This window comes from Bremia lactucae, linkage group LG3 (assembly GCF_004359215.1).
Source record: "Bremia lactucae strain SF5 linkage group LG3, whole genome shotgun sequence".
In the NCBI taxonomy this organism is placed as follows: domain Eukaryota; phylum Oomycota; class Peronosporomycetes; order Peronosporales; family Peronosporaceae; genus Bremia; species Bremia lactucae.
Genome location: NC_090612.1, coordinates 6,974,890 through 7,001,071, shown reverse-complemented (window position 1 = coordinate 7,001,071; position 26,182 = coordinate 6,974,890). Strand labels below are relative to the sequence as shown.

General features: G+C 47.9%; 6 protein-coding genes across 6 annotated transcripts; 3 read left to right on the top strand and 3 right to left on the bottom strand.

Moving 5' to 3' along the window:
* Nucleotides 1-8,846: 8,846 nt before the first annotated feature.
* On the top strand, nt 8,847-9,671 carry CCR75_002992 (uncharacterized protein; the record flags this gene model as incomplete). The annotated part of the gene is made up of 1 exon (XM_067961089.1): nt 8,847-9,671. The coding sequence occupies one exon, from the start codon at nt 8,847-8,849 to the stop codon at nt 9,669-9,671; it is 825 nt and encodes a 274-aa protein (XP_067814866.1).
* A 271-nt stretch (nt 9,672-9,942) lies between these two features.
* CCR75_002993 (uncharacterized protein) lies at nt 9,943-10,161 on the top strand (the record flags this gene model as incomplete). Its single annotated transcript, XM_067961090.1, has 1 exon — nt 9,943-10,161. The coding sequence occupies one exon, from the start codon at nt 9,943-9,945 to the stop codon at nt 10,159-10,161; it is 219 nt and encodes a 72-aa protein (XP_067814865.1).
* A 1,088-nt stretch (nt 10,162-11,249) lies between these two features.
* On the bottom strand, nt 11,250-13,293 carry CCR75_002994 (uncharacterized protein). Its single transcript, XM_067961091.1, has 4 exons — nt 12,466-13,293; nt 12,308-12,397; nt 11,990-12,247; nt 11,250-11,922 (listed from the first exon to the last, which is right to left on the bottom strand). The coding sequence occupies exons 1-4, from the start codon at nt 12,850-12,852 to the stop codon at nt 11,755-11,757; spliced, it is 903 nt and encodes a 300-aa protein (XP_067814864.1). The 5' UTR covers nt 12,853-13,293; the 3' UTR covers nt 11,250-11,754.
* Nucleotides 13,294-13,845: 552 nt separating this feature from the next.
* Nucleotides 13,846-17,186, bottom strand: CCR75_002995 (uncharacterized protein; the record flags this gene model as incomplete). The annotated part of the gene is made up of 2 exons (XM_067961092.1): nt 16,691-17,186; nt 13,846-16,631 (listed from the first exon to the last, which is right to left on the bottom strand). The coding sequence occupies exons 1-2, from the start codon at nt 16,788-16,790 to the stop codon at nt 13,846-13,848; spliced, it is 2,886 nt and encodes a 961-aa protein (XP_067814863.1). The 5' UTR covers nt 16,791-17,186.
* A 1,605-nt stretch (nt 17,187-18,791) lies between these two features.
* Nucleotides 18,792-24,472, bottom strand: CCR75_002996 (uncharacterized protein; the record flags this gene model as incomplete). The annotated part of the gene is made up of 2 exons (XM_067961093.1): nt 18,792-20,636; nt 20,713-24,472. 2 exons carry the CDS (start codon nt 24,470-24,472, stop codon nt 19,759-19,761), a joined length of 4,638 nt encoding a protein of 1,545 aa, XP_067814862.1. The 3' UTR covers nt 18,792-19,758.
* On the top strand, nt 18,865-19,668 carry CCR75_002997 (uncharacterized protein; the record flags this gene model as incomplete). Its single annotated transcript, XM_067961094.1, has 2 exons — nt 18,865-19,476; nt 19,537-19,668. The coding sequence occupies 2 exons, from the start codon at nt 18,865-18,867 to the stop codon at nt 19,666-19,668; spliced, it is 744 nt and encodes a 247-aa protein (XP_067814861.1).
* Nucleotides 24,473-26,182: the final 1,710 nt, after the last annotated feature.

Sequence of the window (26,182 nt, the reverse complement as noted above, 5' to 3'; positions counted from 1 at the left end):
ATTAGTAGTCAGAAAGTAAAATTGGAAAGTATATTAGTCATCTAGAGAAACTTTACCTAGCATTCAATTAATAAGCAGAAAGAAGGTCGTCCATGAGCCGTCATGTAGCTGCATCTGAGCTTTTACTTGAAACCCACAATCTGTAGTTTCTTGGATAACAATGATAATAAAACGTAACGACAATATATGAGCGTCCACTATGTTTCCATCGTCAACACTCTTCCGACTAGAAGTCCCGACATTAGTCTTCGCCACGAGAAACTGAAACTTCTTTGTCGAAATTGCCTTGGTCAGAAAATCAGCAAGTTGAAGTCGAGTATCAATATACTCCACATGAATTACCTTGGCCTTGACTTGGTCGCGAACAAAATGATAACGATTATCAATGTACTTCGCTCAACTTTGGTATCCATCGTTTTTAGCAATAGCAATCGCACTGATTATCTTCATACACAACTATTGGATCGTCGATCTTGACCTTCATTTCCATCAATAAACTCTTTGTCCACAAAACTTCTTGGATGCACAACGAAAGCGCCACGTATTCAGCTTCCACAGTACTTAAAGATACACTATTTTGAAGCTTCGACTTGAAAATGACTGGAGAGTCATTGACTATCACCATGACGCCAGATGTCGAACGGCGATTATCCTTGACACTTCCCAATATCATTAAATGCACTCAGCTTTAGCTCACTAAACTTGCTACGATAGCAAATTTCATTCGTTCAAGTCGATTTTAAATAGTGTAGCACACGAACAGCTGCATTCCAGTGCTCTTCACTTGGTTTCTCCAAATGTCAACTTAATCGACCCACTGCAAACGCAATATCAGGTCCTTGTTCCTGTTGCCACATACAGGAGTGATCCCACCAGAGATCGATATGGACGATTCTCCATTTACGGGTCCTTTTTATCGCACTTGAGCATGACTTGACCTTCCATACTTGGGCTGCTCAATACTTTTGCGTCGACTTGGTTAAATTTTCGACCATTCTGTCGATGCACGCAGTTTGGCTGTTTTGAGCTTCTTCATCCGCTGCTCGTACGTCACTTTAATGTCGAGAATAAATTTAACATTGCCAAGCGTCTTTAGCTTGAAATGACCTGCAAGTTTATCCGTAACTTTGTCAAAGTTGACAAAGTTACGGATAAACTTGCAGGTGCTCCAATTAGCATATTGTCGACGTACAAAGTCACGTAAGCCCAGGAATAGTTTCCTTCGCGACGGACGAATACGCACGGTCCGAGACATACGGAACGAAGCCCATTATGCGAAAAACACTCGATATGGTCTTGAACCATGTTGCAGCAGATTTTTTTAGTCCGTACAAACTACGATTGAGCTTCAATGCTTCACTCGCGTCCATGTCAATTAGGATCTTGAGGCGCGGAGATGTATACATCTGCATTCAATATTCTATTTAGGAAGGCCGTGTCAACATCATACTGGCGAATAGTCATACCGAAATGACAACACACTGCCAGAAAGACACGAATCGAAATCATGTTTGCGACAGGAAATACGTGTCGTAATAATCCACACCATAGCTTCATCTATAACTTAATGCAACAAAACGAGCCTTAAATCGATCAATTTCTTTCATTTTTAATCCGCTTAATCGCGAATACCCAATTGGTTCCGATCACCTTTTGACCGGAAAGTTTCCTCACCGCGCTCCATGATTTCTTTTGTTTTTAATGCATGTAGATTAGTCTTGTCGCTTCACTCCACATCTTGGATTGAGGAGAACGCATCGCATCTTGGTATGTTGATGGGGCTTCAAGTGCCGAATTCGCTTGCTCATATGCGATGCGATAACCATTTGGCGCACTTTCGATCGGGTAACAACGCAACCGGTGCATTGTGTCCACCGAGATGGTACCAATTCCAAGCAGTCGTCAATAGTACTCAAGCCTCCCTCTGGACACAATAGTTTGGTCAGTATCCGCATTTGCATCACCCACCTCCATATAAACGACGTCAATATCAAATGAAAGGTCAGAACAAACAATAATATCATGACTTGGACTAATTGAGTCAAAGCTAGTAGGTGAAATAGGCGGATTGGTGCCAATATGATCCACCACCATCGGTTTACTTTCACTCCTGGTTAAAACGCACGGTAATTGAGTTCAGACGTCATCTTCATCGCCATGATGATGGACATGTTGACTAAAATTTCCACCACCAACAACTTTCACATACTTAGACTTGGGTAGCTCTTGAAATACCAATTGTCCTTGTAATTTCCAGTAGTTTTCAGTCATAATCTTAAACACGGTAGTCCTCCATACCATGAACGTAGCCCAGAAACATGCAGCGAAATGCCTTTTTATCCAACTTTTGTCGTTTTGCTTTATCGATGTGCGGTACCCTTGCGAGCCGAAAACTCGCAATTGCGATAGGTCTGGCTTCGCTCCAAAACAAACCCCAAACGGAGTCTGGGTTAAGTGTGAAGCGCAGGGTGCACGATTCGGAATAAAAAACGCAGTATATATGGCTTCAACCCACCACTTCTTCAAAACTTGCATGCAATTATTCATTGAGAGTGCTCGTTCCGTCAGCGTCCAGTTCATCCGCTCAGCCATTCCATTTTGCTGTGGCAAATACATAACTGTTGCTTGGTGCATAATTCCAGCATATCGACACACTTGATCGAAGCGATCGCTAATAAATTCGCCACCATTGTCATTGCGAATTCATTTTATCTTTGCATCCAATTGATTCTCCATCATCGACTTGTACCCGACAAACTTATCGGCCACGTCCGACTAGTGCGCAATATAATACGCGACGACATATCGTGAAAAATCGTCGATAAATGTATCCACGAATCTCCGCTCCACCCTGTGACTTGGTCTCCATGGGACCCATAACGTCACTATGAATTACTTGAAGTTTCGAAGTCGTATTTACTTTACGTAACTTGGCTTACGAAATAGCTTAACTGGCGACTTGCCAGTCACACAACCTTCACATATCTTCAAAAACGGCAGACGTATCTTCCATCTTGAATCCTTCGACACAATTCTCAAGGGTTTTTAACGTATTCATTAGAAGATGTCCTAACCAATCGAGTTATAAATTTGGACTCGCAGGTTTGACTCCACCGCGCACCACTTCACTCATGTTTGGGTCACTTGAGTCACCACTTCATGTTCGTTCCTGATCTCGCATGTAGCATTTTGAAGGTTATGAGTAACGCTTTACCAGACAATGCAGGGAGCGACAGAAGTCTATGATCCCATTTTGGAACGTAGAGCATGTCTTCGATACGGATTGGCTTCTGGCTCTTCAATAAGACTCGTATCGCCCTAACTCCAGCAGCCGTAACTGTTTCTCCATTCGCAAACGAAGTTTCAACCGACCTGTTGAGTGATCGAATCTCCAGAAACTCACCCTTGAATGGGCACATGTAACTACTTGCACCACTGTCAAGTAGCCACCCTTTATCCTTTATCACTCACGAAAAACGCTTGTTCGCCATTCTGTTTCTTATCAAGATTCTTCCAACAATCTTGTTTCTTGTGACCTGTTTTTCCACATACGAAACATGTCCTGGTAAATTTGTTTCTTGATTTCTTTGAACGAAAAACTCTGCCCTTGACACTTCTATTAGCCTTCAATGCAAGTTCACTCTTGTCCTTACGAACAACGCCTTCGTACTCGCGACTAAGTATCTCCTGGGCTTGAAATAGATTGAAGTCTCTCATGTTCTCGATAATCTTGACGATCTGATCGTATTCTTCTGACAAACTTTCAGCAAAATCACGAGCTATTCATCTCGCGACACTTCGTCTCCAATGGCTTGCATCGACAAGCAGAGTTCATCGAACTTCAGGAAGTGTTCCATCACACTTCCACTCTTCTGCATCTCGAATTCATGAAGCTGTCGACGCATCTGGATAAATTATGAATGCTACGACGAAGAAAGAAGCTCTTCAAAATATCCCATGCCTCAGCAGTCGACTGTGCATTCCACACCATGGATTGAAGACTTGGACTGACCATAGTGCACACATTTGCAAAGGCCTTCATGTCGTTAGCATTCCAGGCTGCCGCGTGAACGTCACTTTCACCCGGAGCCTCCGTCGAGTAGAGGTGCTCCAGCAAACCTTTCTACGCGAGCTTCATTCGAGTGTTTAACTCCCACACGAAATAATTGTCCTCGTTTAAAACAGTATTTGCCTCAGCCATATTTGGGCTCATAGCCTGAAGCGATATAATAGTAGAGGAGACAATTAGTTGTCAGGAAGCAAATATTACTCGTTTAGAAAACTAACCTTGCATTCAGCTGGTAAGCAATAAGAAAGTCGTCCATGAGCCGTTATGTAGCTGCATCTCAGCTACTGCTTGAAACCCACAATCTGAAGTATCTTGGATAACGATGATAATAAAACGTTACGACGGAATTTGAGCGTCCACTATGTTTCCATCGTCAACAAGGTTAATCAGTACTGATCAGTACTAGTGAAAGGTGCCTCGTTACACACTACGCGCAGAAGGGTCAGATTAGTTTCTGCTATCATCGCAAGCGAGTGAACACCAAGGAAGCTAGATCGACCACTCCACAGCCTCGTGGTAGGTTTAACACATCGGTGCTGATCTAATACCTAGTAAGGGTAGCGTTTCAAGTTGCAATGCAACAATTCCTATGACGCAGGTAAAGCACACAACAATGCTTGCAGAAAAATGCTATCACGACCATAGATATACTGGCCTAACATCGTTAGCCAATGCCCATACGCACTTGCGGATTGGCAGAAGCTGATAAGGCACTTTAAAGCCAGCTCATAATGAAACGGGCTAAAGTTGCCCTAATGTTACACAGTCCCGGTTAAGTACACTTGTGTGTACTTAAGGGGATGGTCACTTACTAAATAATAGTAATTAGACCCAGCACTCGGGTGTGGTGCACATTTGTGACCAACCCTTGTGTATGTGATGCACGTGGGTGCATTCACATTAGGAGGGATGACGCCCAGCGTCATCCGTGATGACGGCTAGCGTCATCCGTTACGCGAGATATCTGGAAAGATATGCTCGCAATACATATTAAGTGTTGTCTAGAGAGATGACATTTTGATTGGTAAAAAAAGGTATTTATATTTAATTCTATTAAATATAATATATAAATATAAATCATTCAGAAAACTACTTCCTACTTGGTAAGTGCGCACGAGGAGACGGATTACCGCTCCCGTGACGACACTTAACCAGAATACTTAGTGTGTTGGGTGAGGTCGCTTGCGCGCCCACCACAACTACCTCACTGCACGCAAGAGAAGCAGGTTTAACCGCTTCCTCGCTGTGCTGGGGTGTGTGTCTAAGTAGAGCGTGGCCGAATTACGACGTGCCCGCCTACACTTTACCTGCGGAGTATGGCATCCGAAGTTAATTACTGACTTGTCTAACATATAATACATAAATATTCCTAACGCAAATTCGCGCAATCTATCGGCCGCTGAAAACTTCAGATTAGTTTGTTTGGACAGCGACATGTCGAGGGTTCTGAATGAGTTGCGTTACGGAAGCTCGATAAATCTTTTTAGATAATAAAGTGGACAGAGGAAGAGGCAATTAAGTTTGCTGACCACGGATCCTTGGTGATTTATGCGCGCTCGATCGAGCTCGAAAATTCTATAATGATAGCACTGGCGATAAAAAATAGCTAAGTTTTTGAGGCGGAATGTTGATGTTGATATCAGGTCCGAGATTCATTGTCGAATAAAGTGTAGTTATCATATATGTAAATAGTTTAATACGCTTTCATTGATAGTACGAGCACGTTGAAGCCCTCTTATCGCTCCGTTCTGCATCAGCTTTACAACAGTTATAGTCCAAAACGTACGGCACACATGACAGCGCGCGCTACGACGCGCATCCCCTGCCACTGGTCACGAAAGAGCAGATCAGTAAGTAAAATTAACGAGATGAGCAAGCCCGGCATTCTTGATGCGATAGACGATTTCATCACCAATAATGACGACGCATCAGAACTTCTGTTGTTGACAAAGGGATTAACGAACATCTGGGCATACTCAAGAAATCGCTGATAAGGTTTTTGGGTGTAAAAGGGGCATGGGAGATGTAGGCGGGCGCTTCTTAAGCGGCCTCGCACTACCAAGCACACACCTCCAAACAAAGCGAGAGAGCGGTTTGTCCGTCTTGTCTCACGTGCAGTGAGGTAGTTGGTGGGCGCCTAAGCGACCTCTCACAACGAACTTTGTACCTTAGAAAAAGTGTCGTCACGGAAGCAGTTGCCCGTCTTCTCGTGCGCACTTGTTATCTAGAAAGTAAGTTTAACACTAATTTATATGATGTAGAATCAAATATAGAATCTTTTTACTTAATCAATAGAAGCCATCTCTGTAGATGTGCATCTCGACATGGCGAGCGTATTGTTCTAAATACCTCAGCTCGTGAATGACGCTAGACGTCATCTCTTTCATTTTGAATGCACCTATGTGCATCACATACACAACGGTAAGTCGCTATGTTAACCTCACCCGAGTGACAGGTCAAATTTATTCACATGAAGTAATTGGCCCCCCTGTGTAAGAGTACTTAACGGGTGTGTAACAAGGCAGCTTGTAACGGGCTAAAGTTGCCCTAATGTTACACAGTCCCCGTTAAGTACACTTGGTGTACTTAAGGGGATGGTCAATTACTAAATAATAGTAATTAGACCCAGCACTCGGGTGTGGTGCACATTTGTGACCAACCCTTGTGTATGTGATGCACATGGGTGCATTCACATTAGGAGGGATGACGCCCAGCGTCATCCGTGATGACGGCTAGCGTCATCCGTTAGGCGAGATATCTGGAAAGATATGCTCGCAATACATATTAAGTGTTATCTATAGAGATGACATTTTGATTGGTAAAAAAGGTATTTGTATTTAATTCATTTAAATATAAATCATTCTGAAAACTACTTCCTACTTGGTAAGTGCGCACGAGGAGACGGATTACCGCTCCCATGACGACACTTAACCAGAATACTTAGTGTGTTGGGTGAGGTCACTTACGCGCCCACCACCACTACCTCACTGCACGCAAGAGAAGCAGGCTAGACCGCTTCCTCGCTGTGCTAGGGTGTGTGTCTAAGTAGAGCGTGGCCGCATTACGACGTGCCCGCCTACACATAACGTGTTAGTGCAGCTAGGAAAAATGTATTTACAAAAGAAACTAGTTGCAAATTTTTCACAATAGCGGCAGTGAATTTGGCTAAACAGCCACAAAACCAAGCTAAACAAGTGAAGGTTGACCGGCTTATTTGCAGAGAAAAAAGGTGCACGATAAGAATCCTTTGAACAATTGCATAACGCAAGGTCAGCGGTTATTCGATTTCAGCCAATCGTTGTAACTCTGCCTGTCAAACTGACTCTCCCACCTTGGGCCATCTCCCCCTCTTGAAGCATCCTTTCTGATGCTTAAGCGTCTAGCTTCCGCCGAGTCGGCAAGTCCGACGCCGGCGCCACCTGCAGCCAAGAAGAAACGTCGGTCCCAACCCATGGGTAACCTTACAAACCTGCAAAAGCGGCAGCTGTGCATTAAATTCTCCCGCCAGAAAATGACGCAACAGGAATTGTGCCACTGGGCCAAGCGGGAGTTTCAGCTTACTCACCTACCGCATCAGTCCACGATCTCTAAGATTTTGGCGCGCTCTGAAGAATTGACTCAGATGGCGCCTCGAGATCTATCTGCACGTCGAAAAGGACTCGTGACGCATCCCGAGCTGGACACGGCGCTGTGCAATTGGGTGCTGTGTGCCCGTCACAATGGCCTCAAGATTTCAGGCGATATTATCAAAAGTCAGGCCCGTTCACTAGCTTTGCAGCTTGGAATCGCATCAACTATGAGTTTTTCAAATGGATGGCTTGGAGGGTTCAAGAAGAGGTATAATATTCGATTAGGAAGCGCTGCGGCTGCCATGGACAGCGGAAGTAGTGTCATGCTGGCCAGTCATATTACGTCCCGCGAGCAACTGCAGAGCGTTGCACGGGTGTACGATCCCCGAGACGTCTATAGCATGCACGAGACTGGTTTGCACTTTGAATTGTCGCCCGAAAAGCCGCTCGGACGCGGTCGTGCCGCGAGGAGAGAGACGAGCGGTGAGCGGCTCACGCTCGTCTTAGCAGTCAATGCCGACGCGAGTGACCGGATGGAGCCGGTATTTGTTGGCTCGGGTACTCTTCCGAAGTGTACGGACGAGCTAGACGACGTCAGCAGCCTACGTCCATTTCAGTATCAGAATAATAAACGAGCATGGATGACCCCAGTTCTGTTTCAGGATTATGTCTCTGCTATGGACACTCGCATGCGAGACGAGGGTCGATATATACTCTTGCTGGTGTCGCCTGCACCATCGCACGTGACGCTCGGATTGGAGCTTACGAATGTACGGCTCGAGATTCTGCCGCAATTAGCGGAAACAGTGCCCATGGCTCTACACGTTAAAGAAGACTCTGCCAGTCTCCCCGAGTCCATTGCAGTAGACGCGCCTGATGCAGTAGCTCAATCACTTACCGATTCCTCCATGCATGAGTCGGTGCTACCGGACCTTAACTCTTCAACGACGATCGTATCGACGTTGACAACAACCCTGCAGCCTCTAGACGCTGGACTCGTGGCGGCATTCAAGCGTCGTTATCGACGCTATCATATGCTGTACGCGTTGGACCGCTTTGAGGCGGGGCGACAACACGTGTTCCACGTTGATCAGCTACAGGCGATGCGCTGGGCCCGTCACTGTTGGAAACAGGAGATTTCAGACGAGTTTATTCGCAAGTGTTGGGCAGCTACGGCAATCCTTGTGCCCCCGCCACCCTCTGAAACGATGGAAGCGTTCGAATTGATCGAGCACGAGATTGACAAGGAAATTTGTGACACTGTATCGGCTCTAGAGATCCTACGTCCACTTCCAATTGACGAGTTCGTAAGTCCGCGCGACGAGGATTCGGGAATTCATTGCGCAGGGCTGGACGAAATGGACTTTGTATTTTCAGTTCCCGACAATTTGGGCCATGACGCCAAGCAAAATTCGACTAAAAAAGCGTCGGCCTCTAGTGTAAAGCAGCACATTGTCGGAGTGCCGACCGAGTTGTCTCCGCGTCTGCAGGAATTGCATGCTCGCATCGAAGCGTCAGCATCTTCAGCTTCCGCTGCAGTCGCGTCGGGGCTGAATTTCACACCAACACTGACGACAAAGACGGTAGGAGAGAATATTGGCTCGTCAACAAGTACAGATAGCAGTATCGAAGACGCACTTGGCTTATCGTCGTCTGATGTCAAGTCTGTCGATGAACCGGCGACGAACGAGCAGCTCGTTGCTTGTTTTAGGGTCTTACTCCCCGAGCTGGACCGACTTCGATTTGATGATCACGCGAAAAAGAGTATTCGCACAACGTTTCGAAAGCTCAAAGAGACAGTCGAGCAGCACGCGCTGGACCGCAAACGCGGTACGATGAAGACGATCCAGGCGGTTCAGCCGTTCCAGTCTCCGGTTCAGCAGATGCAGCCATTGCTTCACGAACAGCAAGGACAAACGTTGCAAGAGATGCAACGACAGCACATTCAAACGATGCAGCTCTTGATGCAGCCAGATCAGCAACCACAGGAATTGACGATGGCATCGGAATTTGAAGATCATTCTATCTTGTAGAGTGTCGTATAAATAACATATTAATTTCAAAGCAGGTTTCGCTCATCTGTGTGTCGCTGCGTTTTGTGTCGTTACGTCTGCATTTTGTTGGTTGTGGCCACAGTAGCTTCAGTGGGATCTAACGGTGTTTGATCGCAGTAACACCAGTGTCGATGACCACGGATGAAAGTCCCGTGCGTACTGGACCGAAACCTGCTAAGATTAGTATGACAGTCTGCCTTTATTGCAAACATGTTGTCTCGTTCTGAGCCAGTCTGCCTTTATTACAGACATGTTATTCTCGTTCTCAGACAGTCGTGTGGTCGGTTGCATTGAAGTAAATTTGACGTTACGAACGCGGCACACACGACGTCCCACGAAAGTGCTGGCTTTCTCTAGTGCGGTCGTAGGAGCTCCGATGCGAAGAATCATGACAATTTATCGGGATCACGGCGACGCCAGTGTCCGTTTTGCTCCTACATACTCATTTAAAAAGGAGACAAGATACTAGACATGATTCGACTGGTTTTAGTAGCAATCACAGTAGCAATTCTGATGTTCTATGGAATATCTGCGCAGGATGTGGGCATTGCGACAACAGTGAATTCAGAGACGGCCGCAAATGAAACAGGAGCTGTTGCGACCGTAGCACCCGATGCGACTTTGGCACCAGCCGGGGCAGAACCAGCAGCTTCACGCACGACATCCGACCCTTTAATCGTCACGGAAGCAGTGACGATACCTCCAGCTCCAACAGTAGCTCCTACCATCCCCGTCACGACAGAAACTGCTGCGACTAACCTTCCAATGACGACACTTTCACCGCCAACCAGCCCATCTCCTGGAAAAACAGTGCCTTCCGACGCAGTAGCAAGCACCGATCCTACGAATTCAACGATACCGGCTGCGACGCCGGATATCAAACATGTCGCGTCGGACTCGAGTGCTTCAACGTTTAATGAAAGTCCACGCAACACGCTTCGTAAAAAGAATGCTGCAAGCAGCGCTTCATCAATATTGTCTTCATCTCGAAACCATGATGCTGACAGCAGCGCAAGTGCGTCATCCTCGTTTGCTTCGCCTTCAAAGAGCGTAATTCAACAAATCACAGGCACGCTGGAAGACATCTCTCTCTCCAAGATTGTCATGATCCTTATACTCGTCGCAATTGGTATCTTTATCGTCATGACGTTGCTCTGTAACGTGTGCAGATCAAAGCGAAGCCAACCTCCAAATTTTCGACCGTCGGACAGCGCCATTCTCAGATCTCCAGCCGGCCCGACCGTCATGCCCACCGCTTCCAACACTTGCTCGTGGAAAGCTACGCGCTCGACATTTGCGGCGCAAAAGCTACCACAGCGTCCAAGCACCGTTGCCAATCCGAATGCAAACACTCGAATGCCGTCCGAATACGACCGAGCCAATGAAAATTCGCACATTGCCAGTCTTCCGGCGCAAAATTCGTCAATTCTGCCACTTCGACAAACGAATACGTCGTCGTCTGATCAAAATTTTAGCATCCGTGGATATTCCGACTTTTCCTTGCCTCACGATGGTGACTCCTCGGAAAGCTTCCGAGGAAACGAGCGCTACTCGACGGCATTTTCCATGAGCGACAGATACTCGACAAGCGGAAGGTTTTCCACTTCGTCTCGGCTTTCTAGTGACCCTGGACGCAGCAACTCGGAGTGGTTTCGACAGAATGTGCCCAAGTCTTTCGGCGTTGATCGCTTTTCGTCCACGTCATCAACGGCTTCGTCACTAGCGGCGAGGAAGCACCATTCCGTGTCTTTTACGACTCAAGGTATTTCTCGGACACGTACACCTACTATTGTGGATAATACGATCTCACGAACGGACATTCCAGACTGGTACCGCGTCATTGAGTCCCCCACGGACAATGATCGATATACCACGCTGTCACTCGCAAGCGAAAGTGGTGGACGAGATTCGTTTGAGTTATAGACAGAAGAATCGCCACCTAGTCACCCGAGAAGAGGGTATATAAAACCTTAAGCAAGTAGATTGAGGGCTCGTAGATATTAGCGAGAGATACAATGTATGAAGCGCACTATGTCTTATTCTCTAGTCTTTACTGTTAATGCTATTCATCGTCACTCGTCCGGGCCTGCGGCTTATCTAATGACTTAGCACGTACTGCCAGCACTGCACCAGCCGGGAGGTCAGCGAGGCGATACGGGCCGTACTGCACCCGAATTAATTGCTTTACTATTAGACGAACGTGTGCCAACGCTTTTCGGACCTCCCTGTTCTGTTTCCAACGTGTCCATTAGTTCAATACAAAACGTGTGGAAACACTAGCTTGATGGTGTGCGTACCTTCCCTTCGGCGACTTGAACTCGAAGCCATGAATCCTTCTTATCAGTAGACTGCACCGTCACTTTCATCGGTCGGTATTTGACGCCTTCAATTAACGGTCCTCGCTTTAACTCCTGTAGCTTGCTTTCAGTCACGTTGCCCCGCACAAATGCGCGATACACGCGAGTGACGCCCGTTTTCGGATGCTCCAATTCCCTCGCATAATCCCCGTTGTTCGTTAACAGCAGTAATCCTTCCGTGTTATAGTCAAGTCGGCCCTGTGCCAGCATCAAGCATTACTTAATTAAACTTCTCTCACTAAATTGTCGTCATCGCACCACTGGCATCATGTGCTGAGTCAGGCCCATTAACCGCAGTCGATCAAATATCGTCGCGCGGCCTTGTGGGTCACTGGTTGTGACCAGTTCCTAATTCACTCATCGTCTCTGTAATCTTTTACGTTATCCTTCTTTCCCCATACACACAAAACACTTACTCCTTTCAATTTGTGTGCCATCCAAATCTTCACTTGCTGCGTCTTAGGCAGCACACGTCCGTCAACTGCCACGACATCGTATTCCGAATCCACAGACGTTGCAACATCAAAAACAACATGCCCATTTACTGTCACGTCGAAGCTTTGGATGCGCTTTTCGGCCTCACGCCGCGAGCACAGACCCGACATGGCGATGCGCTTGGCCAGTCGTACAGTAGACGCCTTTGCATCGCTTTCACTCGGTTGAACTGTCACAAGCGTCGGTGGTGATAAAATATTTGCCTGGACTTGCTTCTTATCAGGACGCGAAAACTTTTTGATCGTAAGCAATCCGCGCCGCGAACCGACAAAACCACACACTTGCACGAGCCGCTTTATTCGTATCATTTTGATGGTCAATATAATTATTATTGCATAGCCGGTCAAATATGATATAAAGGCATGATCATCTTTGTCACGGTTCTAACAGCTTAGTTTTTAACTACGTGGCATATTAGCGGAAACCTAATGCTGCAGCAGCAGGTAGACGAGATCAAGCGGCTGTGGGCCAACAAGCGGCAGCTTGCCCATCAAGCACTAAATTTGGCCTTGGTGGTGCTGACAGCGCTTGTAATATGGAAGGGTCTCATGACCTTTACTAGGAGCGAGTCTCCCGTTGTCGTCGTCCTTAGTGGAAGTATGGAGCCAGCCTTTCAGCGGGGCGATATTTTGTACCTAGAAAACACGGTGTGTGCTACTACATCCACGCCTAATATTTACAAATACTCATTGGATGGAATGATTTTCCCTTTTTCAATCAAATATAGAAAAGTGAGCTGGAAGTTGGCGACATTGTCGTATATAAAGTCAAGGGCCGAGACATTCCCATCGTGCATCGCGTCCTAGAGTTACACGAGCGGTTCGTTCATTATAAATTGCTGAATTCGACGCAAAGTAATATGCGTTTTCACCGCAGGGCGTCGGATGGGCACCACGTTTATCTAACCAAGGGTGACAACAACAATGTAGACGACCGGTACGATTCATTCATTTCTATTTTTGGATTAAAAAGTTGCTGACATTCAAATTATGACGGCTTAGTGGCTTATACGCTTACGGTCAATTATGGCTCGAGCGTGGGGACATTGTGGGCATTGCCAGAGCGTACGTAGAGATTGTTCCTTGCTTTTACTGAAACTGCCAACCGTAATCTTGCTCGGTAGATCGGTTCCATACGCTGGCATGTTGACTATTTTGCTGAACGATTACCCAGTTCTCAAGTACCTTCTGGTGGGTGGAATGGGACTGCTTGTTCTAACCCAAAGAGAATAAATGCAACGCAACGCATAATAATGGCTACACTTCTTAATTCCTTTACTTGATACCAAAAGTTGCACATCATTACTCAATCGCTTTTGCAAGTTGACGGTCTTCGCTTTTTGCTGCCTCCAAGTCATTCACATCGGGCACGTCAATATGATCTGGCATCAAACCACCTTCATGTCGTTCCCACGCCATTGACAAACCCGTTTCCAAGTTGCGTACCCAGCGCTGAGTGTCAAACAACGGGCAAGTCAGACGCTCACCCTCCAGCCGCCGCCGTAGTGCCTGATGGCGGTCCACGTCAGTCGCCAACGCAACTGCAAGCTCCTCATATTCTTCAAGTGAATTCGTAATCAGCTCGCTCATATTAGCAGCCCGTAGCAAACTTGAAGCCACGCGGGTGGCCATGCGATCCTTCGCCATTGTTACCATTGGTGTGCCACCCCACAAAATGTCGCATCCGGTGGTATGAGCGTTACACTCTGGCGTATCGAGAAACAAATCTGCCAGGTACCCACGTTTTAAATGCTCTTCCTTGGGTGCAACGTTTGTAAAAAATAAGCGCGCTTGGTCCTCAAGACCACGTGCACGAGCTTCGGCTCGTATGTTGGCTTCTGCTATGGGCGGGAAACGAAGTAACCATAGAATCGAGTTTGGGACTCGCTTTAAAATATTCATCCACGTTGTGAAAGTTACAGGATCAATCTTGTACACTTGATTAAAGTTGCAAAACACAAATTTGTCAGCCGGCACACCATAATCTGCTCGTGTGGGGCATTTGTCCGTCTCCAAGACATCGCGTGCTGATTGTTTGTGGTCGTTCACAAAGTACGAGTGCGGCATATGAATTTGCTTTTCAGTAAAATACCGTCGATATTCGCGTGGAACCACCGTGGCATCACCCACCATGTATTGGATATAGTCCGCACCCAACGTACCACAAAACCCCATGTAGCTGACTTGAACAGGAGCCGGTCTTAGCGCAAAAATCTCATTCCGTGCCCCTTTCGTGTAGCCATTGAGATTCACAAGTATATGGATTCCATCGGCGTGGATTGTGCGCGCTGCATCACCGTTCGAAAGAGCGCAAATGTCGACAAAATTTTCGACACTTTCAGAAATTTGCTTGCGCCACGACGATCCGTCATCCGGAGACGTCGCATAACAAAAAACTTGAAACTTGGTTTTGTCATGCATCCCAAAGACACTCTGCATCAAGTGGGCTAAGGGATGATTTCCTAAATCTGACGACACATAACCGATCCGGATGCGCTCAGATGCCTGTTTCGTCTGGAAACGCATCGGCGGCAACTCCACGAGACTGACGTTCAGTTTCGCACGTTCAGCGTATCGTCTGGAAATATCTAAAAATCGTTGCATCGATAATGGGTACACGAGCGCATGGAATGGCTGCACAGCTGGCAAGACATCATTAATTTGCAATTGTTCATCCACAAAACGTTGCAATGTCTCAGTGTCCTGTTGCCGAGTGCGCCAGTCACAAATAAATACCATCGAGTGAAAGTAATTGGCAAACGCGTCTGGAAAGTGGGGACGCAGGGCCAACGCCTTGCGATAACACGTGATAGCTTCTTCCAAACGCCCACCGTCCTTGTAGGCACTAGCCAAATTACTAAACGCGTCAGGAAAGTGAGGCTTTAACCGAATAGCCGTCGAATAGCACTGGATCGCTTCTTTAAGACGACACAGGTCCTTAAATACGTTGCCCATGTTGCTATACGCATCAGCAAAGTTGGGGTCAATAGTGATTGCTTGTTGATAGTGCGCTAACGCAAGATCTAATTTGCCTTGTTCCTTAAGAACACTGCCAATGTTGCTATGCGCTGCAGCAAATTGAGGCATTAGCCTTGCAGCCATTGTGTAGCAATGCAACGCCTCCTTCACGAGTCCTCTGTCCTTTAATGCATTGCCCAAGTTATTATACGCATGCGGATGATCGGGTTTCAGCTGCAATGCTGTGCGATAGCACGTGACGGCCTGATCCGATTGGCCACATTCCCGCAAGGCATTACCCAAGTTATTGTAGGCGTCAGGAAAGTTGGGCTCGAGTTGAATCGCATGGCGAAACGTGTCAATGGCAAGTTCCAGCTGGCCGGCGTCGTAATAGCAACTCGCCAAGTTGCCATGGGCAATGGCAAAGGTCGGTCGAATCTGTAAGGCCGCTTTGTACGCTAGAATCGCTTCCTCGATTTGACCTGCTTCTTTCAGTGCATTGCCCAAGTTACTGTATGCATCAGCAAAGTTCGGAGCTAGTCGAATCGCTTCTCGATAGTAATCAATCGCGGCCTCGAGCTGTCCATCGTCCTTGAGCAAGCCGGCCAAGTTGCTCCACGCAATGGCAAAGCTAGGTTTCACCCGAAGCGCCTGAGCATAGCAAAGCTTGGCATCGGCCACACGACCCTGCACCTTGTACAAGTTGCCTAAATTACTGTGGGCATCCACAAGCTGCGGATCGAGCAAAATCGCCATCTTGTACGTCTCGACAGCCTCGTTCGTCTGGCCCACGAGCATGTAGCAGTTTGCGAGGTTGTTGTACGCGTCACCAAAGCGCGGATTCAACTTGATGGCACGTATGTAAAATTGGACGGCGCCTGCCACGTCGCCGAGCTCCTTCAATGCATTGCCCAAGTTGCCATACGCCTCTGCAAAATTGGGTGCCACGCGGATGCACTGCTGGTTATAAAAGATGCTCTCGGACAAATTGCCGAGCTGGAAATGCAGCGCTCCAAGGAGCAAGAGATTGTCAGTGCGGTATGCATCCGATTCGTAAAGTTGCTCACACAAACGCAGAGCTTCCGCATAATTGCCTGCCACATACTGTTGATGGGCAAGATTAAACAAGTCTACAACCCGTCGTTAGTATACCGGTAAGTAGCAAGCATCAGCATATATTAAAACGCACATGTGAAGCGCTGCTGACTGGCGCCGGTCGCCGCATAGGCGGCGTTGCGGGGGCTTGGTAGTGCCGCCATCTGTGTCGGGTATTGGTAAGGATATGCCATCGACACTAGTCGGTTTCAACAAGAATTTTGGTCTGAGTTGGGTCTTTATGGTCCGGATTAACGGGTAGATCAATCGACAGTAACTTGTCGTGTTGCCTCAATTCAAAACTGGGATTTAAAAGTGAGTGAGGTTGGGAGCAGGCGCATCTACGCAATGTGGTTGCTGGCTGCGAGTGCGCAAACTGTGCTGTGTTGAAGCAAGTCTCTTTTTTCGACCGCGTGTGGGCGTTGATTGCCCCTACACACATTTATATCTCGTCTCGCTCTCTTTCGCAGCCTCCCACCCCAAAAAGAAACAGCGCAAGGTTAGGCATACTTGTCCACATGATCACACGGGTATGAACAGCTAGGCTTTGCTGTCGTCAGTTTTTTCGTCGTGTCTTCTCAGGCAAAATCTGGATCAATGGATAGATGGGAGAGTACCCTAACCGCTCTCGCAACGACAGGGCAAACGCTCAACGTCCGAAAACGTGTTGAACGCAACCATTCTTAGAGGTCATATTTTTATTTTAGCACACCAGGGTATTGCAGTCGTGACAAAGACGACAAAGGCTTACAATGTTACTAAGGATGATATTTCAACGAGGCAAAGATTCTAGAAAGAGCGACTAAAAACTTTGTATAAGCTGGCTCAGGCTGAACTCCCTAACCCTAGACACAAATCGATGCTGGCTGCGTTGCTCGAGCGATCACACAACTCCCGCCTGATCTTCTTCCCTGATTCCTGTACTCCTATTAGTAGTGCGCTGACTCCATCATGCACCGGTTCACACGGGGTGTGGATGTGTGTCCCTTGTCTGCAATGTATAGCTGCTATAAATAAAAATGAAGGACCGAGAAATCGGATATTTGACGAAGCCATATCGTGTTAGGCCGGTGTAGCCATCTCGCTGCGCGTTATATTTGCTTTTAGATAATACGTCGTTTTTTTTTCAAACGCCAAAATTCAAGTACATCATCTGTGTGGATTCTAAAAGATTAATTATTAGGTAAGCCGCGCAGTATTTCGTTGCCTGCGAGGGTTCAACAAGAAGCCGTGCGCTGGCTGCATGAAAAAATAAAAATGCATGATTTCCATGAGTAAGACGGGTTATATTCAACTTATGTGCGATTTGGGTTTATACTCAAGAAAAATCAAATTATTACAGTATGTTCGAGGTCGCATCATCTGCGGGCATTTGCTGAATTACCGATGCGTGTGCTTTCCCTCTTCGACTCTCATAATAAAGTTAGGATTAATTGTAATAAATTGGATCATTGCATGCTAAATTCCATCTCTTAGTCTGAAGAAAAGGCTTCGAACAATATAAGTTTGGATAAAATTCAAGTACTGTACATTACGAAAAATAAGCATCCGGATCTGCAATCAAGAATTAATAAGCTTAATGGATCTGCTTCTACAAGCTTTCTATTTTCTTACTTATTCTTCGCCACAGGGGGTGCCACTAGCTTGGCCGGTAGAAAAGACCTATATCTGGCGAAGACGACTAGCGCATGCCATCTCGGGATCAACTAGATTAAATAGCGTGCGATGACCTTAACAACTAAGTCAGAAACAGTAAATTTGCATTGTCCGCCTAAATATCATTTCTTTACTAAATTGCTAACTTCAAGTTACTGCAATTGCCATCACTTCTCAGACGCTTCAAGTCTTTAAGAGTTATCGCTAAATTAGGACCTGCACTCCACTTAGTGAACTTTCTTCTGTGTTGTTGTCTATTCCGCCAAATTTTACATGCACACTTTGTTTGTAAAAGTAAATGGAAGCAAGTAGCACCATAGGACAGTATTGCAATTGCGTCAACGTTAACACAGAAATTCAGTTTCTTATGGGAACGAAGGCCCCAACTTCTCACCTGTAATGATGAGCGCGCCCTTCAATTATTCCATATTCCAAAATACGATGCTCTTGTACCAACTAGGAATTCACGAGATGAAATAGGTGTTACCAACATAAGCGTAGAAGGATAGCGAGGCCTATGTGACACGTAATATTTATCGAACAATGCCTGTAAATATTTTAATTTTAAGTGGTGCACATTGACCTAAAAGTCGCTCTGAAAAAGCTGAAACCATGGCGCTGCACGACGGGCTGGTGAACTGGCCGCTTTTCTTCGGCTGCATCCTCGTGGGTTTCGGTCCACTCGCCGCGGTCTTTTTCACTATCATAGCTAAGCGCGCTCAGCTGGTGATTATATCCTTGAGCGGTGCCTTCGTATGGCTTATAGCTATTCTCGTGACTGCGACGCTGTGGCAGATCATCCCGGCTCTTAAAACGTCGCTTTCAGCCACGGTTCCTGTTGGCGTCGTCGTCCAAGAAGCCTTTCGTGTGCTCTTTTTCTATCTCTATACGCGTACGGAGCTAGCGGTGAAGCGCGTGACAACGTCGTCTCATCAGCTTCCGCTTAATGATGTCACGTCGTCCCTTGCGGGTGGGGTTGGCTTCTCCCTCATGCACGCACTGCTCATGTTCGGCAGCCTCATGGGATCTTCTACAGGCTTGCGTGGTGCGGCCTTTTCGAATTCGTGTCCGGCCATTCCACTTGTTTTTTCGGCTGCCCTCTCTACTTTGGCACTCACAGCGCTGGACGTGTCACTGATGGTCCTCGCCTTTGATGGATACCGCAAACGGTCTGCGCTGATCGTTAGCGCTGTTATTATTATACACATGGGCATCGCTCTCTCAGTAAGTTTTTGAAACAATGCACGTATAAGTTCTTGTGGTCACTTCAGCTTTGTTGCACAGGCACTGGCCAATATGGACACAAACGGCTGCTACATCTCCATCCCCGTGCATTATGCTGGCGCGGCAATCGCGTGTACTGGCGCGTCACTTATTCTCTGGCGCTCAAAAAGACTGGCCGTGGATGCTAAATAAACGCCAAGATTAATCAGAGTATCATAGAGTCAACCCGTCTTTGTAGTTGAGGTCTAAACTCTTTGATATGTATTCATTCTTTTTATTCGCTTAGGCTTGTGAAAGGCGCTGGTCGACGGGCACGTGCCGACGGCACGCCTCTTTAATTGCCTCTTCGTTCACAGTTCCTGCATGCGTGGCCTTGTGCCACCGATTAAACTGTTCAATGCCCTGTTCGTATAGCATCTCATAGCCTTGAATACACAACGCACCACCAGCTGCATGCGCATGAGCCAGCATTGGCGTGATTGGAGGCATGTAAGCTGCGTCGAGCACAACTGTCCTGCTCCTATCCGCGCGTTGAGTCACTAGATAATCAGGTAATTGGAATCCAGCCTGCGCTGGGATGGTGCCTACTACTACATCCACGTGACCAAGTGTCTCGGGGGTGAGTTCTGACAACGCCGTCGCACTAAAGCGTGCAGCCACAGCCTGGGACTTGTCCAATGTGCGGTTATAAATGAAAAGTTTGGCGATCCCCATTTGGCGCATAGCGTACATCGCAGCCATGGAAGTGCCACCGGCGCCAATAACGAGCGCCGTTAAGTCATGAACAGGAACATTACGTGCAGCCAAGCGCTTTTGAATGGGGCGCAGGATGCCAAGCCAATCGGTGTTCTCTCCGAGCCAGTAGAGCGACCCACCGCGGTCTTGACGCAAAATTGTGTTGACGGCGCCAATGGCTTGCGCAGCTGGTGACAGCTCATTTAAATGCTTCATGATGTCAACTTTGAGAGGAATTGTAACGGAACCGCCACCGAAATTCGTATCTGGCGCTTCCATGCGCTTGACAATGTCCAAAACGTTCGTCGTGTCATGCAGTCCGTAAGTGAAGAACGAAGATAGCGACGTGGACTCAAATCCAGCCATATGCATTGCTGGCGACGGTGATTGCTGGATTGGCGACCCAAACAAAAAGAACTCGCGTGCTATGGAATAATGTTATAAAGTTGGAAAAAAATGAGTGAGATCATGACGAGCGACAAAGGCGACTGTATTAAATACCTGGAAGTAATCCAAGCTGTTTGCGTAGAGTCATAATTTCCTCAACCGAAAGCTGCCCAGGTGCAGCGGCAGCAGGCATAAGCGGGTGTGTCGTGGGGGTGAGCGTGCGATTTAAAACACGACTCAACTTGCCGGCACTTGTCGTACATAACGAAATGATAGGCATGTACTGGCGCCAGACTTTCGCAACGTCTTTTGCTACTCGGTCTACCATTAGCACATCGTCAGAAGAATAAGCCTTGACTACCACCTTCACAACCTGGACCTGGCCTTGGGCATAACACTGGTGAAAAATAGCCTTCGTTTCCGCCTCTGATATTGGCTTCTGCACCGCATGGAACGACGAGATAATGGCGGATCGGTGACGGTGCAGCAGCAGCTGCTCGCACGCCTTGCGTGACCAGCACGTCTCCATGTCAACGAACTCACAGCCTACGCGAACACCCAGGTGAAGCAACTCAAACATCTTCGACTCATGCTCTACGCCATCCGGGAAGGCACCACCCTGGCCTTTTGAGCGCACCGTAAAAATAATCGGAAGAGTCGAAAGCGCGCGAAGAAGTGCCACTTGAGCCGCCACAAACTTCATGTCATCTGGATACTTCAACAAATCCACACGCAACTCGAGCGCATCGACAGTTTTTGAGATTTCACGGATGACCGGACGAGCGTCATTCACATCAGGGAATGTCAGCGACAAGAAAAAAGTGTCTGAGCGGCACGACGAGCGGTAGTCGAAGCTGGTCGACAGGCCGGGGAGAATGACGCGTAAGAAACGAACAAAGTCGCGGTCAATACGGATAAAGTCCACGTCACTAGCATTAACAACAAATTCAAAAGTTGCGCTGCGCTGATAAAGAGGTTCTCGGCGCGTCCAGACATTTGCATGGCTGTCACCTAGAGACGGGCGGTGAGATTCCTCGTCCGAGTCCAAATAAGCCACCACATCCTTTACGTCACGGTGCACGTGAACAACATACGGATACTTTTCCAGTGCGTCCACAATATCGACAGTCTCTACAACGCCACCACCACATGAAATGATTGTGGCCGGTGGCGGATTTGCAATCAAGCGCAGCAATAATTCCTTTTGTCTCTCGCGAAAAGCCTTCCACGTGTGATTATGGCGGGCAATGAAGTCAGCGATCGACTCTCCGAACTCTTTTTCTAGTTCCTCATCCGTGTCTAATAGATCCATCTTTAGTGCAACGGATGCAGCTCTTGCTAACGAACTTTTACCGGCGCCTCGCATACCAATTAAAAACACACCAGGGACTGTAGTCTCAGTTCTGCAGGCCACTTTTCCAACAACTGGCACGACTTGAAGGCCAAGATGCCTCTGCACATGGTCCCAAAACTCCGGATACGTCTTGTCTGTGCATTCCTTGTCCGTAATTATCACATTATTCACCACAGAGCCGAGAACAGCGAAGCTCATAGCTATACGGTGGTCGTTATGGCACGCAATCGAAGCCTTTTCTAAATGATTCGTCTTCCCCGCGGTGCCTTTTATCCACATACCGTCCGAGAGCTCACCACACTCTACGCCAATCTTGCGCAACTCCGTCACCATGACTTCAATCCGATTACACTCCTTTACCCGCTGATTTGCAATCCCAGTGATCGTTGTCTTGCCGTCAGCAACGGCAGCAAGGACAGCAGCAGTCATAAAAGCGTCTGTCATCGTCTCCATGTCAATGTCCACGGCCTTAAGGGGTTTGCCGTCCGGTGGGCCAGTCACTGTTGTCGAGTTAATGTCTTGAGTTGTACTGCATCCCATTGCGCGCAAAACCGTGTGGAAGGCAGCATCGCCTTGTAAGCTGTTATTTCCCAAAGCATTTACAGTCACATGTCCGCCAGTAATAGCAGCAAATGCCAGAGGGTACGTAGCTGAAGATGCATCTACTTCTACAGATATTTCCTTTGGATTCTCGTACACACCACAGGGCACACGGTACCGGTTAGGAGCAAGCGTTTCTACAGATATGCCAAACTGCTGCATAAGCTGCGTGGTCATAAGAATGTACGGTAGTGAAGTCGGTTTATCTTCTTCAAGCTCGAGGACAAGTGGCACTAAAGCGTACGGCGCGCTAATCAAGACAGATGACACGTACTGGCTGCTAACTTTGGCGGCCAAACGCACCGTGCCTCCGCGCAAACCTGTGCCACGAATCGCTAGCGGTGGACAGCCGTCAGCTTCAACGTAAGAAATATCGCACCCGTTTGCACGCAGAGCATCCACTAAAGGTGCGATTGGACGCTCTTTCATGCGGTTATTACCTGTGACAATTACGGTGCCGTTGGTTTTGCTTGGAACTAGCGTCATGGCAGTTGTAAGAAAACGTGCTGCAGTGCCAGCATTGCTTAAATAAATTTCTTCGCCATCAGCTACAGTGGTAAATGCCCCGGCAGTGCCTTCCACGACCAGCACAGCGCCATTGTCTTCCCACGAGAACTTTGCCCCAACTTTCTGCAAGGCGTTCATCATCACCTGCGTGTCATCCGAGTGTAACAGGCCCGTGATTCGACACGGACCTTTTCCAAGGGCTGCCATCAGCAACACGCGATTCGAAATAGACTTGGACCCCGGGACGCAAATCTGACCAGTTGCCTTAACCCCAGGCACCATTTGTACTTGTTTTTCAAGAACGAGTTCAATTTGTCGGTCCGTGACTGCATGCGCATAAGGATTGGCAGCAACCTTGCCAATTTCCTCTAGCAGCACTAGCTTTTTCACCCCCTGGCTATTCTTCTTGTCCACCTCCATCTTGACCAGAATGTCCTGTGTTGTCACGTGATCTGGTACACGCACAGGAAGACCGTAGGCAGTAAGGCAGCGACGCAATCGACCGACCGTAGCCGAAGTGCACCTCCCCATTTGACGAGCGATCTCCGCCTCCTTGAGGCACCCAATGGCAACGCACTCGCCATGGAGATACTCGGGCTGTACAAGGGCTTCAATACCATGGCCAATACTGTGGCCAAAATTTAAAATAGCGCGTCGACCCATCTCTTGCGTATCTTCCGTCACGACCGTGGCTTTCACCTGCACCGTTAGCGCGACTATGCGCTGGACGACGTTCATGTCCGAAAGTGACAGCATCGTCTCGGTAGAGTTCTCGAGCAGCTCAAAGAGTGAAGCGCTAAAGATTGCGCCAGACTTGATGACTTCACCCATACCATTGATAAGCTCGCGCTTCGGGAGCGTATGGAGAACATTTAGGTCAATGTACACGCGCTGTGGCATGTGGAAAGCGCCGAGCAGATTCTTTCCCACTTCTACATCGATGCCAGTCTTGCCTCCAATACTCGAGTCCACACAAGCCAGTAGAGAAGTTGGCACCTGCACGAACGGTACACCGCGCATATAGGTTGCGGCAACGTAGCCAGCCAAATCGCCGACGACGCCACCCCCCACGGCTATAATGCACGTGTCGCGGTGGCAGCGGTTGGGAAATAGAACTTCGTCTTCGATCTTCGACTTCATCTCACGGCACTTAGATGCTTCACCAGCAGGAATAGCGTACAGCAGTACACGGCGCTTATTGTTGCTCTCAGCATCAAGCAACTCGGCGAGCTGTACACGCAGCGGCTCAGCGTAGAGAGGACCCACGTTGGCATCCGAGAGAATGACAAAAGTCGACACGCTCGATAGGCGATGCAACAGGTCTTCGGCCACGAAGCGCGACTGCAGCAGTGAAGAGCCCAGGACAATGTCGTAAGAGCCACACGGCACGATCACCTGCTGCGTGGCCGACATGAATTGAATAAATAAGGTAATTGTATGGTGCTAACGCGTGAACGACACAAGCACGAAGAGCGTGCAAAAAAAGTTGTACTTCTATTTACTGTTGCTAGAATGTGGTATATATACCTCAGACCCTAAAATAATGGGAAAAGTACCAAAATACCCCTGACAAATGCAGAAAAAGACGGAAATACCCCTGGAAATACCTGGCTATAGCCTTTATATACACGGAAAACCGTTGCGCACAGCATAATTGTAACGGGCTAAAGTTGCCCCTATGTTACACGGTCCCCGTTATGTACACTTGGTGTACTTAAGGGGATGGTCAATTACTAAATAATAGTCGCTCTCCAAGTCCTGATCGTGGAGGGAGGAATCGGTCCGATAGCTTTTCGCCTTCACCGTCCCCCTCACCCGAACGACGCTCGACTCACAGTGACGACACTACGGTCTCCTTAGCCAGATGAAGATACGTGAACACATTTAAGTCTACATACAGTGACAGACGACACGTAAAATACGTATGCATATTCATTACGAGGAAAAATATAAATTAGTCTCAAAACTATTCTACACAGTAAAGCGCACAAAGAAACGCAGCACCAATCCCGTAGCACCTCCAGGTACTACAGAAATTGCATTTTTAAGTTGGGTAGCAGTGCTTAATAGTACTTTTTCACCCACTCTTAAGCGTTCATTTTTTTGTGACCATTTCGGTCCGCAAATTCTTTTTGCTTGTCCTGTGCGCTTGCCATTGCGTCACGAAATCTACCCACGACCGCAAATCGCGCATCCACAAAACGATGAGCCTCAATAACGATTGGAGCATTACCCCACCTATGACACCACCAAGAGGTCGGGCGTAAGGCGCAGCTTGGTTAACAACCCCTAAACAGGCAGGGTACTACGCCAAGCAACGTCTTTCAGATGTACCAGCATGAGGCATCGTCATAGGACAACGAGGCCGCTCCGACGCACAGAGCATACTGAGGCGCACTCCCTCACTAAAACTCAGGATGAGCACAAACAAGACAGGCGGCCGAGCAGCCGAGGCCAATTAAAAAGGACCCACCCAACTGCGTGGAACTGCAGCGCACACGTTTGTCCACTGGCTGTTATCCGTGGAGCAACGCGGTGTCGCGCAGCTCATCGACGACAACAGCTGGATGGTGTCGTACACCATGTCGCATCTGCGCGGTAAGGCCTCAGAGTGGGCTTACTCAGCGCTTATGGCGGACAGAAAGGCGTTCCCTACATGGGCGATCTTTAAGGATAAGATTCGCGCCATGTACCAGCGTCGAACATCGAGGTGTTGCTTCAGTCGCACTTCTTTGGAGCGCGACAGGCGAAACGATCTCTGCAAGAGTATGTGCAGGAGATGCGCTCGCTGTCGACGTCCATTACCGTAGGTCCAATTCCGGAGCACATTAAGGTGCCCACGTTTATGAAAGGACAACGGCATGGTCCATCGCGACAGGCCCTTTTCAGAAAGGTGCCGTCGACGATGGAAGAGGCTATCCATATTGCCTTGGTTGAGGAGCAATCCTACAACAGTGCCTCGGTGACAGCTTGGTATAAGCCGTCGGCCGAGAGGACAGATGCCACTCCTATGGAGTTGGGCAATGCAGAAGTTGTCTGTTACAAATGCGGCAAGCGCGGCCATGTGATGGCTCGCTGCTATGCCAGGGTCCCTGCTGGGGCAAAGATGCCAAGCAAGAGGAC

Bases quoted from the DNA above. Each gene is read 5' to 3' on its own strand.
- CCR75_002994 (XM_067961091.1), bottom strand. From the start codon at position 12,852: ATGATACGAATAAAGCGGCTCGTGCAAGTGTGTGGTTTTGTCGGTTCG. The intron at 12,398-12,465 runs GTAAGTGTTTTG...TGAGTGAATTAG, and splicing joins TGGCACACAAATTGAAAGGA to GAACTGGTCACAACCAGTGA. The intron at 12,248-12,307 runs GTGCGATGACGA...ATGCTGGCACAG, and splicing joins CTCAGCACATGATGCCAGTG to GGCCGACTTGACTATAACAC.